Source organism: Neovison vison, chromosome 9 (assembly GCF_020171115.1).
Source record: "Neovison vison isolate M4711 chromosome 9, ASM_NN_V1, whole genome shotgun sequence".
NCBI lineage: Eukaryota > Metazoa > Chordata > Mammalia > Carnivora > Mustelidae > Neogale > Neogale vison.
The window spans coordinates 86,568,491-86,586,236 of record NC_058099.1 but is presented as its reverse complement, the minus strand read 5'-3'; the positions used below and the strand labels follow the sequence as shown (position 1 = coordinate 86,586,236).

At 44.4% G+C, this 17,746-nt stretch overlaps 1 protein-coding gene across 2 annotated transcripts in view; it reads left to right on the top strand.

The window, feature by feature from the left end:
* The window catches only part of RORB (RAR related orphan receptor B), a 191,204-nt gene extending 174,817 nt beyond the window's left edge, over positions 1-16,387 (top strand). For both annotated transcript variants that reach the window (XM_044265887.1, XM_044265886.1), the window contains exon 10: positions 10,527-16,387. In XM_044265887.1, coding sequence (XP_044121822.1) covers positions 10,527-10,682 — 156 coding nt within the window. In that variant the 3' untranslated portion in view covers positions 10,683-16,387. The remainder of the gene's footprint in view (positions 1-10,526) is intronic.
* Positions 16,388-17,746: the final 1,359 nt, after the last annotated feature.

The following is a 17,746-nucleotide window of genomic DNA, read 5'->3' as shown; positions in this document are numbered from 1 at the left end:
TTAAAATCAGAACGAAGCGTAAAATAAGAATTGATGAACAAAGGCATAAACCATTGTGAGGTAGTGAGCTCCCCGGCATTGGTCATATTCTAGAGGACACTGCTTGATTTTTTGTCAGATGTGTTGTAAATCAGAGTCCTTCCCAGAGTAGAAGCTTAGACTGATTACCGGTAAATTTTCCTTCAATTCTAATCTTTTCATAAACGATTTATCCAGGGGTTCCTTCAAAATAGTGAGGTATCCCTAGGTCAAAATGTGTGCAACCTGCCATCAGTGTCTCTGTTCAGCTTACTTAAGAATAGTGATCTTTAAGAAGAGTTCTGAGAAGAGATCTTTACCAGAGTAAAATGCTCATAAGGGGAAGAAGTAATTTTCCAATGATTGAAACTAAGCATTATTTTAGATCTTAAAGTATCTTGGATTTCTTGAGAACTGGAATTTTTTAGAGGGCAAGCAACTGGCAAATGAAGCATATTCTCAGTTGAAGACAAGAGGAATCCTAGTCTGTGTTTATAATCATCAAAACCTTCCCACTGCTTTTAAAGTTCCTTATTTTTTTAAAAGGGGAAAATTCTGTCAGAGGTATTACCACATACTACTTTGCAAATACAAAACTCCTATCTATAAAAATCTATGAATTACATATGCTGTTTCATGAGGTAACATTTTGTTAGGATGAAGGCCTCACTAGGAGGGACATTTTTACACTATAGAGGGATAGTTGTCTAGTAGAAATTGGTACTTTTGGTATGGCCCAGGAAAACCACTTGCTCTCTGTACCTTGGTTTTCTCCCAGTCAAGACAAAACTTCTGCATGCTTCCAGATGCACTGGGCAGAAGAGATGGTTTTGGAAACATACACCTGTCTCTGTAATTGCTCTGCAGAATATATGATAAATACTTCTGGTCAGTTAATGGAGGGGGGATGTTTCCTGCATTTTGGATCTCCCAAAGACCTTGTCCCCATATCCGCCATCCTAAAATTGAGGTCCTGATATGAGGATAATGAGGATTATCTTTTTTTTTGGCATCTGTATGGTTGTTTTGAGGTTCAAATGAGATCCACAGTACAAAAATTCTCCTGCTTACATCATTTTCTACCTCCTGGTGTCCTGAGGGTAGCCATCAGAAGTATTGGGGGTAGAAAGGAAGCAAGAGAAAGTGTTAAAAGAGGATTGTTTCTTGTATAGAACTCCCTGGAACCAGATGATGAGCATTGCTACCATAGGTTGCAGGTGGATGTAGGTTTCTTGTGTGGACCCCTCCTTGTAAGCCAGCATTTCCTAGGATGCTCTGTGAAGTAAAGGGGAGGGACCGTGAAAGAGAATGAGCTCTGGACTCTTCGATCCCAGCCCTGACCTGCGTGGCTTTGGACGAGTCACCCTATTTATCTTAGATTCCTAAACTGTCAAGTGCTGGAGATGGGGGCGGCGGGAATGGGCAAGTATCTCGAGTTCCCAACCACTTCAACACAGAAGGACAACGGTGCCGTCGACATACAGGCACTCTCTCACGAAGCCCTTCCCCCCTGAAAGGGATCATTTCGTTTGTATCCAGCAAACACTCTTCTCTCCCAGCACAGACTCCCATCTTTTCAGAAATGCTCCTTCTGCCCCCATAGTCACGGAGCTCGTCTGCCTTTAGGATGCCTCTCAAACAGTGGCAGCCATTCTTAATACTTGTAATTTATAGACCCCTCGGGGAATCTGACAGACATCCTGAAACCTCCCTCTAGAAGAATGGGCACACACCCGACAGTGGCAATCAAGTCCAGGGGCGCAGGTAAATCCGCAGTCGGTGGGTCGGATCTGCCTTCGGGGTAACGCGCAGGGACTATTTATAGTGCGACCAATTTGACCCTGAACGAGTGGAACGGACATCAGGTAAGAGGGTTGGGGCTCAGACACAGTCACTGGACTTGATCCCGAAAGAACAGGCTCCAACACACTTCCGTCATGCCCACTTCCTGAAATTGAAGTCCAAACCTTGTACTTTTGACCAAATTTGGATGTGCGGAAGGTGTGAAGATTAGGAATTCTATATCCGTTAACTAGAAGATTTCAAACCCAATATATGAACCCATTTATTTTTTAAAGCCTTATTAAAGATTCTGGTTTCCTTTCCTCACAGCATCGTGATAATATGTAGCATATTTCTAATAATCATCAGAACCACTTCCTAGCTGAGTGACCGTGGAAAAGTGACTTACCCTCTCTGTGCTTAGGTTTCCTCATTTGTCAAATGTGACTGAAGACCATGTCCAGGTTCTGTGATTATTTTGAGGACGAAATGGTATTTGGTATCAGCAAGCAGCGCACTCTGTAAGGGGTCTAGTATGTGAGTGCTGCTCTTGTGGACAGAAATGCATTTCAGCAGGGAAATTTTGATCCAAAGGTGGCATATTTGAGTCAATTACTAATGGATGAGAACTATTTCAAAAAAAGGAAGTTGGAGGGCTCAGGAGATGGAGTGTGGCCTTGCAAGTGATGGAGGAAATGATAAGAGGTAAGGAAGTATAAGGTATATTTGAGCTACGAATAATAGGGTGGGTGTATATTTGAACCGCCATGACCGGCGACAGTCTGGTTCTCTGGCGTATGGACTTCGTTTATCACCAGTCACAAGAATCTGTCCTTCCTGTTGCTCTGGCCAGAGGACAGAGGGCAAGGAGAAAAAGGAGTCAGTCTAGCTCGGGCCGGGGAGGGGCAGCGTACTCACGACTGAGGGCAAAGCTTGGATCTAGACATCTTGCTCACATCCCAGGCCTTCCTTCAGTGCGAGCTCTGGGCCAGGGCCACGGCTGGAGGCCTGTCTGATAAAGTCTTCTCCAGCCCGTCCCCTCCTGTCGCAGCTCCTGGATAATCAGAGTCACGAAATCTTAGTAGCTAGTCTATTTAATTGTTCCTAGCCCTCCTGCACATACATGCGACCCTCCTGAGTGCTTGCCCAAATCTTTACTGAGAAGTTTAAAAGTAGCAAACTCTGTACTGACCCATACCCGACAGGAAGGCCTGGAGGACCCGTGGTGGGAGTCGGGCCACCAGCTGCTCGCTCCGCCATACGCAGAGACCAGAGCGAGTGCTGGTGCTTCTTTTACTACAACCACCAACCTCAGGCAGTACCGAGCCTTTAATCCATTTCTCCAAACTGTTCAATTGCTTGTGCCTGGCCGTGCACTACAGATGGGCCACACCATCCTTCCGGGTATTTGTGAACACACAGTTCTGTGCTAGTGGAAATTCAAATTCTTCTAAATATGGAGGAGTCTAGGGATTATGCTGAAGCTCAGAATCTCTCTCACGCTTCTCTTTCCTCCTATTCCTGGATGGCCAGAGGGTTATTACTTGTCCCCTATGGCTCTCTCTCTTCAAGTCACTTTTTAAAAAATCTTCTATTTAAATTCAATTTAATTAACATATACTGTATTATGAGTTTCAGAGGTAAAGTTTAGTGATTCATCAGTTGGATAGAATACTCGGTGCTCCTTACTTCAAGTGCGTTCCCTACTGCCCATCCCCCAGCCACCTGGTCCCACAGCCACTTCCCCTCCAGCAACCGTGTTTGTTCCCTTTCTTATGGTTTGTCTCCCTGTTTTCAGCTTATTTTTTCTTCCCTTCTCCTATGATCCTCTGTTTTGTTTCTTAAATTCCGCGTGAGTGAAATCATATAGTATCTGTCTTTCTCTGACTTATTTTGCTTAGCATAATACCCTCTAGCTCCCTCCACATCATTGTAAATGGCAAGATTTCATTCTTTTTGATGGTTGAGTAATATTCCTGTGTGTGTGTATTTTTATACACATCTTTATCCATTCATCTGTCGATGGACAACTGGGCTCTTTCCATATTTTGGCTATTGTGGACATTGCTGTTATAAACATTGGGGTGTATGTGTCCCTTTGAATCACTATGTTTGTGTCCTTTGGGTAAATACCTAAATAGTACAGCTGCTGGGTCATAGGGTAGTTCTATCTTTAACTTTTTGAGGCACCTCCCTACTGTTTTCCAGAGGGGCTGCACCAGCTTGCACTCCCACCAACAGTGTAGGAGGGTTCCCCTTTCTCTGCATCCTTGCCAACACCTGCTGTTTCCTGACTTGTTAATTTTAGCCAGGCGGCCAGTCACTCGAAGCCTTTGCTGCCTGTGAAGATGGCCCACGTGTCCCTTCATCCATAAGTATTACTCTAAAGTTGTACCATGTTAATGAAAACACGGTGGAGAACTCAAGTCAGCTGTGAAAAGAGACTGTCCTAGACAAGAAAAATGGCTGCACCGTGTGGCGACAAATCTGTTTCTTTGAGGTTCATCTCCTCCTTAGCTCTGGAAGGTTCCAGCCTTCCCTAGGGAAACTGTGATGGGTTGAGCTGGGAGAAGTACAAGCCAACTGATACACTAACTTCTTCATTCCTAAGTCCGTTTCTAGCGTAACAGTAGCAAAACTGTCTCATCGACATAAGGAAGTTTCTTCTGTTATTAACAGAACCAAGTCACTAAATGGAGGATTACAAAATGGAAGGCTTGGACGGCCCTATTGCACATGCTAATAAATTGAAATTTTACTGGAAAGAAACCAGCCCTGGTCACTGTGACATTAATGGTGCTCTTTTGATACACATTTAAAAGAAAAAAAAAAAAAAACTCACCATGTTGATTTTCTGATGGAGCCTGGAGAGCAGATACTGACCAAGGGATCTGTGGAAATGGCACAGGGTCATCTCCATTGATCTTCATTGCTTTCTCAATGAGGTCGAAATAGGCTATGTCCCGATTAGCAATGGAATGTTGAGTCTAAAGCCCGCTTTCTTGCAAGACCCTGGGTGTTATACTAGAATTCTCAGTAGGTGGCCTGTGGGGCTGTGGAGTCCGTTTCATCTCAAAGAGCAGCTGTCCTGTGAGCGCTCCAGGAGCCCCTGCCCAGGTGCTGAGCCTCCCCTTTCCTCCCCTTGGCTAGGAATTGGTTTCCTACTTCAAACTTGCTATGCTTTTCAAAAGCAGAACACATGCTGAAGAGTTCTTAAAGGGTAAGTAGAGCGACTGCTCCGAGAATGTTCGCAGAGTTAACATAGCCACTGCCCCGACGAAGCGGGGCCCCCCGAGCCCCCCTCCAGCTCCTCGGGCTTCCTCATAATGCTGTTTATGCTTTGAAGTCATCCAAGGAGAGGCAGAACTATAGAAAACAATTCAGCAGGTCCCCCACTTTTTTAAGTTCCGAGTCCATACCCAAGAAGCATTGCTTTGTCCCGGGGCTATTTCCCACTTCAGCTCAGGTTTCTGGCGGAGCGTAAGCTCTGTGCCAGATGCGAGGGGGAGACGGTGGTCCCATATGGACTGAGCCAGTTTCCTTGCAGAGTTACTGTGAAAGACGAGATTATTTTGGTTCATTTTAGCTGCTCCAAGTCTGCTGGCATATGCTGCATGTCCACCACCCAGAAATTCCAAGGGTTCTCCATCAGACTAACGGTCTGTAAGTAAGAAGAGAGGTCTTGGGGTGCCTGGGTGGCTCAGTCAGTTAAGCATCTGCCTTGGGCTCAGGTCATGATCCCAGAGTACTGGGATGGAGCCCCACATCAGGCCCCCTGCTCAGTGGGAAGTCTGCTTCTCCCTCTCCCTCCCTGGCTTGTTCTCTCTCTCTCTTTCTCTCTCTCTAATAAATTTAAAAAGAGAAAGAGAGACCTTGATGTCATTCCTCATGCCTCAAGTCAGAAGTCGATGTCATCGTTAGAACTCTTTGGTAACAAGTAAAAGGAACCAATTCACACTAGCATAAGCAAAAAGAAAAAAGAATGGAGAGAGATCTCTTGGAACCTAAGGATGAAAATGCAGCCACCATTCAGGAAGGCACTAGAACAAGGAATCAAGACACCTTCCTAATTCTCCATCTCTCGTTTCTCTCTCTTAAGGCATCTCCTTAATTCTTCTCCCTCCCTGAATACCAGCCAACCCTGCTTCCCCAGTCCATGTGGTGAAATATGGCTAGCATGTAGCTTCTCCAGCTACATTCTTCAAGGGTAGGTTCTACTAGATTTAAAAAGTAACCTGCTGGCTCTCAGTCCAGTCTCCGCTTCCAGCCCCGGCTGAATCCATGTGCACTCCCCCTGTACCCAGTGGTTCAGCATGGATGCCAGGGATGGGGTCAGGGGTTGGGGGCTCACGAGCAGACAGATATCTCAAGTTCATTCAGTATTATAATTCTAACCCAAGTGTCCGAGTTTAGCCAGACAAACCCCTGAAAAAGAAAAGTGAACAGGCATGCAAACTAGGTGTATTTGGCCTCACTTGATGTGCCAGGTTTTTATCAGTGCTTCTGAAGTTTCCTCCACTTCGGTCAAACTGTTGCTGGCTTCCTGCTTCAGGCTAGAGGGCATCTGGATGGCCTGGAAGCCTCTGTGAAAGAGATCACTCGTCTTACCCTCTGCGTGTTCCATTTTTCCACATCAAACGTACTCGTTACAGAATTGTGGATTTTCTCATAAAACCACCTTCTGGAAAGAAGCGTTGGATTATTAGCTCTTCTCCAACAGCTCCTTTTTCTTCTCGTAGACCCCTGTAGGTATAAGCTAAAGCTTCCTTCTTATAAGAAATGCTTGTCATAAGAGAGACATGAATGTGAAAATGCCTTTTTCTGGACCCTCTGTCTACTGCTAGGGGGATTATTTAAACATGAAGATATTTCATGATGGTTTGAAACCGACTACCCCCTCCATCTCCAAGTGCTTCTGGATCACTTCCCCAGCTGTTTAAAAAGTTGTTGAGCCATTAACTGCCTCTGAGGCTGCTCTGAGCTCCCTTTGAAATGGGGGTCCCCCAGCTGCAGTACATAATATGAACGAGCAGTAAGTGACTGCCTGCCGCTGCCTCCACCAGGCCCCTCTGGGCTCTAACTAGCGTTGCCGCTGCCTCTGCAACCCCTCCTGGCCCTTCGTGCCTCCCAGCAGATGGATGCCCATCAGCATTTCTGTTCCCACTGCCTGGGTGGCTTTAAATCAGCCTCCTCCAAGCGCACACAGGTTAGGGAAGCTCCTTGCCTTCCTTGGTGCCCTTTGCTCATGCGGCCCCAGTGTTCTTCACAAAAAGCAGTTTTCATCATCTGACCCATTGTACAGATGAGCAGCAGGGACAGGATCCAAATCCATAAAAGAGGGAAGAAGTAGGTCCTGAATCAGATGTTCCTTAAACCCCAGTTTGCGGTGGGAAAAAAGCAAGGGTCCCTATTCACTCTCTCTAAACCAAACACGTAATTAAGTATTCCCAAGGCAAATAAGCAACTATAGAAGGGTTGTCCTCTTAGGCATTTAATGACAAGTAAATGCATGAGAGGACATTTCCTCCCCTTCCCAAAAGGAGCAAAAAAAAAAAAAAATGCTTTAAGAATTGTGTGTGTATAAGGTTCTACTTTATAAATCAGTTTCCTAAATGAGCAGGTTACTTTAATTGCTATAAGAAAATGAAAATATGATTTTGTTTTTTCATTTCAACAAAAGGAAGTGGCTGATTTCCGCAACATTAACGCATGACCCAGTTTCCAGTGCTTGGTTAAGGCTTAAGTTGGGATCTTGCCCCCTGGGTGGTTGGGTTGGACGAGCGTGGCCTGGACTCTTCCTCTCCTTGAGGGAAGCATTATATGGGAATGGAAGCATAACACCTAACACCCGTATTGCCACCATGTGTCAGGCACTGCTCTTGACAGCTGGTGTCAACGCAGTTAATTAACCCTCACACAACCCTCCGAGGGAGGGGCCATCTGTCCAATAATGAAGCTGAGAAGTTAAGTGACTTGCCCAAGATCACACAGCTGTAAATCAGGTGCAGAATTCAGACCCAGGCAGTAGGGATTTAAAACCCATAGGTTTAGTCTTGTTGTTGTTGTTGTTGTTGTTGTTTTATAAATCACTAGGCGGATCCTATCTATGGTGCATTTGTGTCCCATAGGGAACTAGGAATTCTATTTCTTGTCCCCTACTATGCTAACAGAGCTAAGCAGATGGAACGTCTCCTCTCTGAGGATGATCAGTTCTGTCTCTGTCTCCTGAAAAGGAGCTAACCTTCCACCCAGCTCCCAGGACTGTTTCAGAGAAGGTACCGAATTTACTTTGCAACTTGTAAATGCAAAAAATTTGAACCTCCACGGCCGCAGTCCATCAGCCTCCCGAAGGATGTTTTCTCCAACATGGAGGCTGATGGGCCACCTAGACTTACGGACACAGACTCCTTAAGGGTTGATCCCAGGAATCTGGATTTCTAGGAAGCACCCCGGTGATTGTTACGCAGAGGAGAGGTTGACAGGCATTACGGATCGCAGCTGGAAGTTTTCAGAGCTCCGCGGTAGTATCCGCTCAGCTGCAGGCGACCACAGAAAGCCTTCAGAATTTCTCCGAGTTCCGTCGCTCTTTCAGGGAGGCGGTAACGTGTAAGAAGTGCTCCAACTTGCTGTAGCCTCCATCTTTGTGAACCAGCTGGTTGAGAGAGCTTGGATAATTTCCCAAGGGACTTCAGGGAGGTGGGCCCTGGTATACCTTTTACCTATGAAAATGTAGAAGAGACATTGTTTTCCACCCTGGACCCAAAGTGACTCTTTCAGAATGTGACTCTGATCATCTCTTTTGCTGAAAACCCTTCCAAAGAGCCTTAACATCAACTTGTATCTACTGGCCACGCCCATCCCTCCCGCTTTTCCGTCAGACGTGCTCACTCACTGCTCCGCTCTTCCTATGCACCAAGTACCGCGGCATCATTTCACGTGGCTCCGGGGCAAATCCTGTACCCCAGCATCTGATCGGCTCCCACTCTCCCTTCAGAGCTCAGCTTAAGTGGCGCTTCCTCAAGGAAGCCTTGAGAAGAGAACATTCTGTTCTCTAGCACTTCTAGCCCATTTCTGCATGGCACCCACCATGGTTTTCCAGTTTGCTTTTGAGGGCGGGATGCCGTTATTCACATCCGTCTTTGCAGGCAGGTGATAAGAACCATACCGTCTTGCGCACTTTGGTGTCTAGCAGAGGGCCTGCTGCAAGTTCAAGTAACAACCTGTAGGAAACGAGGTCTTGATTCTCAGTCTAAAATTTAACATGCATTCTATAAACAAAGATGTCACATTTTTCATGTCTACCCCTGTCATTAAACAGCCATGGAAATGGAATGTCTGAACCCCAACCTTGTGTGTTCTAGATCCCTTTAATGAATGTGTCAACAGCTCTCATCCTGATGCTATTTTTGAATTGCTCATAGTGTGGTTATACAGTCCTTAGTTGTTAAAGGGAAACTTAATGAAAGCGGAAGTTTCTGATTTTGAAGAGCCACAAAGTAACTAATTATCTATTTTCTCTTTTACTTCAAAGGCTGAGATGGTTTCTCACTATTGAGTAGGATAGGGAGCACATGAACCGAACTGGTGATTCGATGGGTTTTATTTAATTTTATCATCACTTTCACGTGTACCTTTGGTCAGCTCTATGAGCTATCAGGCTTATCTTTTATGAAACACATCCTATTCCAACAGTGATTTGATCATGATGACGTTTGGTTTTAAGCTAATTTTGACATGAGATGATAAATTCTAGGAGTCCCCACATTACAAATCTGTTAAAAGCTAGAATTGTTCATCTCCTAAGACCTATGTAGCATTTCACAAATTGTGGACATTTTAAATTATTATAAAACCCTGTTTTCTGGGTATTGGAACTAAAAAAAAAAAAATCACATCCCACATGATACATATATGTCAAAATCTAGCAATTATAAGTGGCTGTTTCCCCATGAGTTTTTTTAAATGCCTCCCTGAAGAAGCTAGTGCCAGCGACCTCCCAGGTTCTCTCCTGATGAAACAGAGTCTCATTTTATGCATTAGAGCGGAAAAGAACGAGAAAGATTCAGGCAGGCTAGTGAGCAAAGCAGCCCCGAGGATTATGGATCACGCCTCATACAGTTTAGATCACACCTTCCTCTCATGGTCGCCTTCCAAAAACCAAAAACCTCACAGTCATATCAGAAAAATCTGTGGGAAACGATAGATAATATTAGCTAACAATGGCATTTCATGCCTACACTGTTCTCACCACTTTTATATGAATTACCTCCGTCCACACAACAAGCCAAGGAACTAGGAACTGTGAGTAAGCCCACTTTACACACGAGAAAACCAAGACAGAGTGTATCCCAGCCACACGGCCATTTAGCTATTTTGGAACCAGGATTCTGACTCAGTCGGCCTGGCGCAAAGCACCCACTCCTACCGATCAAAGTCGACTACCTCCCAAACACAGTTTTATTTAAAAGCAGTGAAATCAGGAAGCTTGGCCCTGCTTGCGTGCTTTCTTTCTTTCCCTTCTGGAGGTTGGGGGTGGGAGGCACGTTTTGTTTTGTTTTGTTTTGTCAGAAAGGAGAAGCTGAAAGTGAGCCTGCTCTCTTCCCGAACGTCTTTTCCCAAAGCCATTGCCTTCATCAGAGGCCAGGAAGGACACTGATTCAGAAGACAGAGCACTAATGAGCTTCCTTCCCGCTTTGTCCCTTCCCCCGTCTCTCCCCACTCTGCAGTTAATAGCCAAGATCCCCACCATCACGGCGGTCTGCAACTTGCACGGGGAGAAGCTGCAGGTATTCAAACAATCCCATCCAGACATAGTGAACACCCTCTTTCCTCCATTATACAAGGAGCTCTTTAATCCTGACTGTGCCACCGTCTGCAAATGAAGGCGACCAGAGGACTGTCTCCTAGTCACGGAATGCATCACCATTAAGACAAAAGCAATGTGTTCATGAAGACTTAAGAAAAATGTCTACTGCAACATTAGGAATGTCCTGCACTTAATAGAATTATTTTTCACCGCTACAGTTTGAAGAATGTAAATATGCACCTGAGTGGGGCTCTTTTATTTGTTTGTTTTTGAAATGATCATAAATATACAACTAGAGGACACTGGGTGTTATCTTTTTTTTTTTTATGTTTATTTTATTCGGGTATGTTTTGGGAGACAACTGTTTATAGAATTTTATTGTAGATATATACGAGAACAGAGCGGTACTTTACATGATTACTTTTCCTGTTAATTGTTCAAATATAATTTAAGAAAACTCCACTGAATAGGCTTACCTATTTCTATGTTTTTAGATAGTTGATGCATGTGAAAATTTGTAGCTGTCTTGGAAAGCACTGTGCAGGTATGTAATAAGTATATAATATCCGAGAATATTATATATGATTATTACTTACACCTGCACGTGCCCTGTGGCTTAAAACACCATACCCACTAGTGAAGGAGGTTCAATCAGGCACTCTCTTATTATTTCCCTTCTGTGTTATCTTTATGTCAGACAATCAGGATTGTTTTCCCAGCCAGACTTTTCAGCTGTCGTCTACAGCAGAATGGTACCGGTTCAGAGATAAGTCTGTGAAGGAACAAACGTAACACCCAGCCTCTGAGTAAGAACTCTAGCTCTCTCAGTGACATCAAAGCCTTGTCAGGATGGTAAATATTGGGGGGGGGGGGGTAGTATTTGGAGCCATTTTCCTGTTTTAAGAATTAGGCCACAGATAATATTGTGGAGTCCAGAACTTTTTTTAACCAAACAATCACTGTTTCCTATTTTTCACCAGGACACGCAAAACGCTTTTGTTTTTTCTTTGGATTTTAGGCTGGGAAAGAAACTGATCTTGGTGCTCATTGTATCTTCAGCAGAAAAAAGCAGCCTGTAGGTTTGATCACCAGCAATTTTTTCTAATAAAATTAGAGTCACGGCAGAAATCAGAAGCCAGGGTCCAGATGCCATTTCATGTCAACATGTCCTCTCTAACCTGTTCTGTTTTGGTTTGGGATTTTTGGGGCGGTTTGGGTTTTTTTTGTTTTTTGGTGTTTTTTTTTGTTTTGGTTTGGTTTTTTGTTTTTTTTTTTTTTTTGGTTTTGGCAAAGAAGAGGTAGGAAAGAGCACCTACAAAGTAAAGAAGTAGTTCCTTATATGCATTCCCTTTGCCAAGTTTGTTAGAAAAAGCAGCAATAAAGGGGGAGGCAGGATTTTATATGTCCTTCTAGTGTGGGGCCTCTAATTTCTCAACTCCAAAATGCTACACTGTAAGCACAGAGCAAGAACTCGACAGATAAGGAAAACACATCTGAGTTATTCTGTACAACTAATACACCCCAAAGCCAAAACTATTTCCCATGTGGTTTGAAATCGCATCATCCATCTAGCCAGGGCTTACTTTTCTTTTTTTTTTTTTTTTTTAAGCAACTTGCAAAGCACAGAGTGCAAGAGGCGAGACAAAGCTTAGTGAATTCAGGCTTCCTAGGACAAGCTTCCCCTCTCCACCTGCTCTCCAGCCGAGTACCAGGAAAGCATAAACCCCAGGCAGCTTGTTCGGCTTGGGCTCTGGAGGCCGGATGTCTTGGGTCTTAGTGCATCCAAAACAAGAGTTCTTAAAAATGAAGCTAGAACCGAGCTTTGTGTAGAAGACAATGACATGCACCATCTCCCGGAAGCGTAGCCCAGCTGCAGCTCTCGAGGCCCCGCCCTCTCTTCCTCGGCAAACGCACCCGCACGCATGCGCGCACACTTGCTTTGAAAAGTTTCCATCAGTGGAAACTTTGATTTCCTTTTCATCTCCGACGCTCTCCTAAAGTGACACGGTCTTGAGAGCCATCTCCGCGATGCCACCGCACCCCTCCTTGATGATCAGACGGTAGCGCTAGTCTTTTCTTCTAGAAAACAGAGCCTTTTCCCACCTCATGATTGATGAATTCCAAACCAATGGGGAAAAACAAAAAGGCTTTAAAATAATGACTCTCTTTCTCAACTACTGTTATATTCAATTAATTTAACTACATTGAACCAAATTACCTTCGGTGTCTAAGAAGACAGCTGCGCACTGCGTGTTATGCTGCTGCAGGGACTTGGTTGTTTCTGGTGTAAATGTCACTCCTGCTAGCTCTTTGTATAAAGAATTAATTCCAAGAGTCATATTTCCTTCTAATGGAAAGATTACTTTACTGATTGCTAGGAAAACAGGGTAATGGAAGGCGCTCAATTAAACCAAGCCGTTTCCAAATGCAATGTATGTTTTATGATTGGCTTGTGATAGGCAACGCTTAATGTGTCTACTTGGTGTTTCCCTTTGAGCTTTGAACTTATGTCAAACTTTGCTTTCATCGTTCTGTCGGCCTCGTGTTTTCCGTTGTTGGCCTGTAATTCCTGCTCCGTTGCAAAGGGAATCATTTGTTTCCTTCGGTCTACCTTTGAGGATTTAAATTGGCTCAATTGATGAAGTGGCTGAGAATTTTTTCCTCCCTCGTCCCATGGGCGATGTAGGAAAAGGATTATTTCCCACATGTGCCTCAGGAGGTACCAGATTTGAATTTGTTTGTCATTTCTACCAGTGCGAGCATTTCACTGGGACAGCAGGAACCTTTTGAAGTGAGGGCACAGGAAACAGCTAGCGACTGAACGACAACAAAACAGTGGCAACCAGTACACGCTCAGGCCACTTCAGCTGAGAAGAGAGATTTCCATTTTGCGCCCCAGTTGCCAAATCTGTCCCTGAAAAGAGAACCAGGTCGTATCTTTGGTGGCAACATACGCCTTTCCAAGCTGCCTTTTGAACATCTCCTATGACCACATCTCAAGGTATTTTGAAATTTGGTTGAAAACAACTTTGTGTACCACATGCAATTTTTGTCCCTTCCCTGCGAAGACGCGCAGGGGTTCCCACCACCTTCATGATACAATGCACACTGGACCAGAGAACCCACCATCTGTACTCTTCACTTCATGCTTCGTAAATGACAATCACTGCTTGATGCAGATATTGCACTGTACCCACTCAGGGATGTTTCATTAAAAAAAAAAAAATACATCGGGGGGGGAATAAAACAGGAAAATGACAACAAAATGTAAATGGCATAAATTAGATATGCCAATAAGAGAACCTCTCTGACAAGGCTTTCAGAACAGTAAGCAGTAACTTCGTGTCGTTAACTGTGTGGACTTGATGGAAAGTTGCACACGAATAAGGACAACTTGGTCTCATTTTCTAAAATCTGCTAAGAGCCAAATAATCGAACTGCCCTATTAATAGGAATATGTGTCTCCCGAGCAAACCCAAGCTCCCTACACAGGTCCTGAGCAGGGAGAATACAGAAGTCTAAGTGGGGGTAGCTGACTCTGCCAGGGGAGGTAAAGCTGTGTGAATTCAAATTCCGGCATACCTGTGATCTGGAAGAGGAAAGGCAAATTTTGGAGGGAATATAGGAGAAGAAAGAATTCCAGATCTGGCTTAGTCTACCACACTTGGGTGTCCACAACTTGGGTCATCTTAGTATCCCTAATTCTGTGCCCCCCCCCACCCCGGAGAATGAAAGCTGAGGGTAGAGATGTACTATGTACTCTACAAACATACCCCTTCTGGATTTCCCTCATTTGAAAACGGTCTTCAGAGCTCTGGAATAAAGGACCACTGTGTAGGTATAAACAGAATATAGTGGTCTCTAGGGTAATGGGACTTCTTGGGAAGAATCTGTGACACCTTAAATCACAGGGAACTCTGGACGTTAGTAGCAAGAGGTGCCCGGGACAAACCAGTACATTTCCTATCGCAGCTGCCTTGTTCAACACCTAACTTCACAGCAGTGAAGCTAAACTGTTCATAGAAAACCCACACACACGGCTAGTCCACTCACACACTGCGCAATCCCATGTGTACGAGCCTTGAATGCAAAAGTGACTCTTCCGTCCCAAGGACAACCTAAAACGTAACCAGCTTTTTTTCGAAAACATCAGAAAGATGCAAATGATGTCAGTGTTGTTGCATTTGCTTTGTTTCCGTGTATTACAGAAGGAAAAATTCCACCGCTATTGGAAATTAGGAAAAGTAACTTTTTCCTGACTCTCTTTTCTCTGTAAACATTTGCTTCCAATGAAGTTGCCACAGTTGGCAGCAAATTCAGGCAAGGATGCCTGTGCCTGACAGAGCCGCCATTCAACAGAACAGCAAGAGCTGGAAAGTTTGCATCTGTAGTGAACCTTTGCACAGAGTCCCCTGGACCAGGAAGACCAGAAGCACACCATCTGCTTTAGATGAAGTGGTAGTTGATTTTTTTTTGTTTCTGGCTGCCGATAGAAGCCACAGCCTGGTATGGAAAACCACGTGGGTCATTAGACGGGAGCTGACAACCTATTTTTGGGGGAGGAGGGGCACGGGGACAGGTCTCAGGACCCAGAGGTACATGTTCATTTGAAGCAAGGGTTAAAAATTCAGAAGCCTAAAAGGGCCAGGGAGTTGATGCAAATGAGCGAAAGCAGTCCAGCCGCCAGCTGGCAAGGAAGTGCCCCATCTGAAAGGGGACATCCGATGGCCGGCTAAAGCCCAAGTGTCGCTAATGCTTCTGAATCTTACAATATCTCTCTGGTTGGAAGGGATGTCAGTTGACTCAGAGCTGAGGACAGACCAAACAAATACACCTCCGAGGAGAAGAGGGTCCACTTTGTAACCTCTGGTTTAAAGCAAAATTGAATCCCGGGGCCTGTTTCCTGGAGTAAGTCTGGCCAGACAGGACTCCGCATGAGAGGGGCGGGGATGCGGAGCTCAGTGGGGTTTCCACATCTGACTGTCACTCCCAGCAAGAGTTCAGCTGGAAAAACAAAAGTAGTCGAAAAATGCAAGCGATCCCATTTAACGATGGCTCATAAGAGACATCTCTCTTTGTCTCGCCCGAACTCCTAGCTTCCTAGAGCCAGGTGGCTCCATCTCTCACCACTTTTTTTCCTGAACATCAAGCACACGATTTTTCCACTTTTCAGTCTTGATGTGTCTCTTCTGATGTGTGGCTTCGATACCTGTGGCACGTTTTTACTTTCCCTTAGTTGTGTCTGCAGAATGTATTCGTGGTCATGATCACGCAGTCCCCCATGTTCTGAAGTGCGGGACCTGGGATTCCTATGCAGCCGGTGGAGGTCGTCTGTTTGTGCACTTTTTGCCTAAGCTGCTGAAAATCCTCCGGTCAATTGCCCATAGTAATCTTTGCCTCCTGCATGACCGTAAGCTTGACCTCCAGTGGATCAGAAAAAGCAGCTCAGTGATTGTTCTCATGGCCAAAACTAAAGCACAAGGGGACCAGCATTGAATAGACCCAGTTGAGGCAGGCGCAGGGTGTCCACACCCCAGCTGGGCAGCATGACCCTTCTCTTGAACCCTACTCTGTGTCAGTGGCCGGTGGACGGCATCTGCATGGCTCTGTCACCACCACACGCAGACACACGTTAGGTATGTCTGAAAAGCTACAGATCGCACATCCAAGCCCAGTACTGTCTGCTTCATCTGAGGAACACACACACACACACACACACACACGAGTGCAAACCACACCCACAGAAAACTGAGTACGTATTGTAGAAATGTAGAGGAAAAATAAAAATATTTTTTCAAATGTAATTACTTTTAATATATGCTTGTGGAAGGTCTAATACAATGTATGCTGTCTCTGTAATTTTTGCTGTAAATAACTGGAGACAGTGAATACACTGATTTTTCTATGTCTCTGTTTAAGCTTAAGACTTTGTAACAATTTTTTTAGAGGGGGGAAAACCAACAAAGAGCAAATATGTACTTGCTTCCTTTCTGCGTGTTATGCGTGTTATGTACTTCTCAGAAACTGGTTGTTAACAGTTTAAGCATCTTGACGGGTCATTGGTGTTAAGTGTATGCTTCTTTTTGTAATACAGCTGAGAAAGGGACAGGGCTGTCCATTAAATCTGCTCCAAAGAATTTGTATTGAAGATTGGCCCAAGACCTGCAAACGCTATCAGAACTAGACAATGTGAGGAAAGAAAGTTTAAAAAAAAAAAAAAAAAAAAAAAGAAAAGAAAAAAGAAAAAAAAAAGAAGTTGCCTGAGTAAGTCATCTTTCCTTGTAGCAAGTGGCTTTGTCCAGATCCTTTCTGCATGGACTAGCTTAAGGAACACAAACTCTGCTTTCTGATGAACAAAATATTTTTGTACACGTTGATTTCTTATGAATAACCTGAGGTCAGATCACTCATTCGCTGAAGCCATAACTGACCTTCACCAAATAAATGTTGCAAAGAACCTGGGGGAGGGTTGGGGAGACACCGAGAGGGAGGAAGATCGAAGGTGTCCTGAGCTATAACCACACAGGCAGGAGCAAGTCCGATGAACCTGATGCTTTTCCTGCATCCCAAATAGGACTTTAAAAGGCTAGTATTTTATGATGATCGATTTATAATAAAAAAAAGATATTTAGATTTAAATGAGACTTTCCAATATTTTTTAAGTCCCTGACAATGCTTCCCTGCTTTTAGGATTGAGAGAAATGATTTTCATCTACTTCCAACATTCAGAGATTTGATTTTTATGTTAGCTCCAGCCTACAAGTGTAAAGTGAAGAACAACTCCAGGTCCTCCAGTGGTTGGAACCATGGGCTGCCAGGGGTGTTGGGTGGGAGTGAGGGGTGGCGCTCAGCTGCGCCTACCAACCAGAGTTGCACCTGGAGGGGCAGCCGTGAAGTGCAGTTGATACGTCTTATTAGCATGCACAAATGTCAGCGACGCACAAAGGCTGCATTGCCAGACACATGTAAAATAAAAGCATTCACTCTAAGATGCATAATAGTGATCCTTTTTAAAAGAATAATGCCTCCAATAGTCACCATTGATTTTTCTGGAGCTTAATCACATTATTACCATGTATTATTATTAGCCTATAGAGGCAAAAAGCAAACTGCAAATAAACCCCCTGACATCTAGTTTTA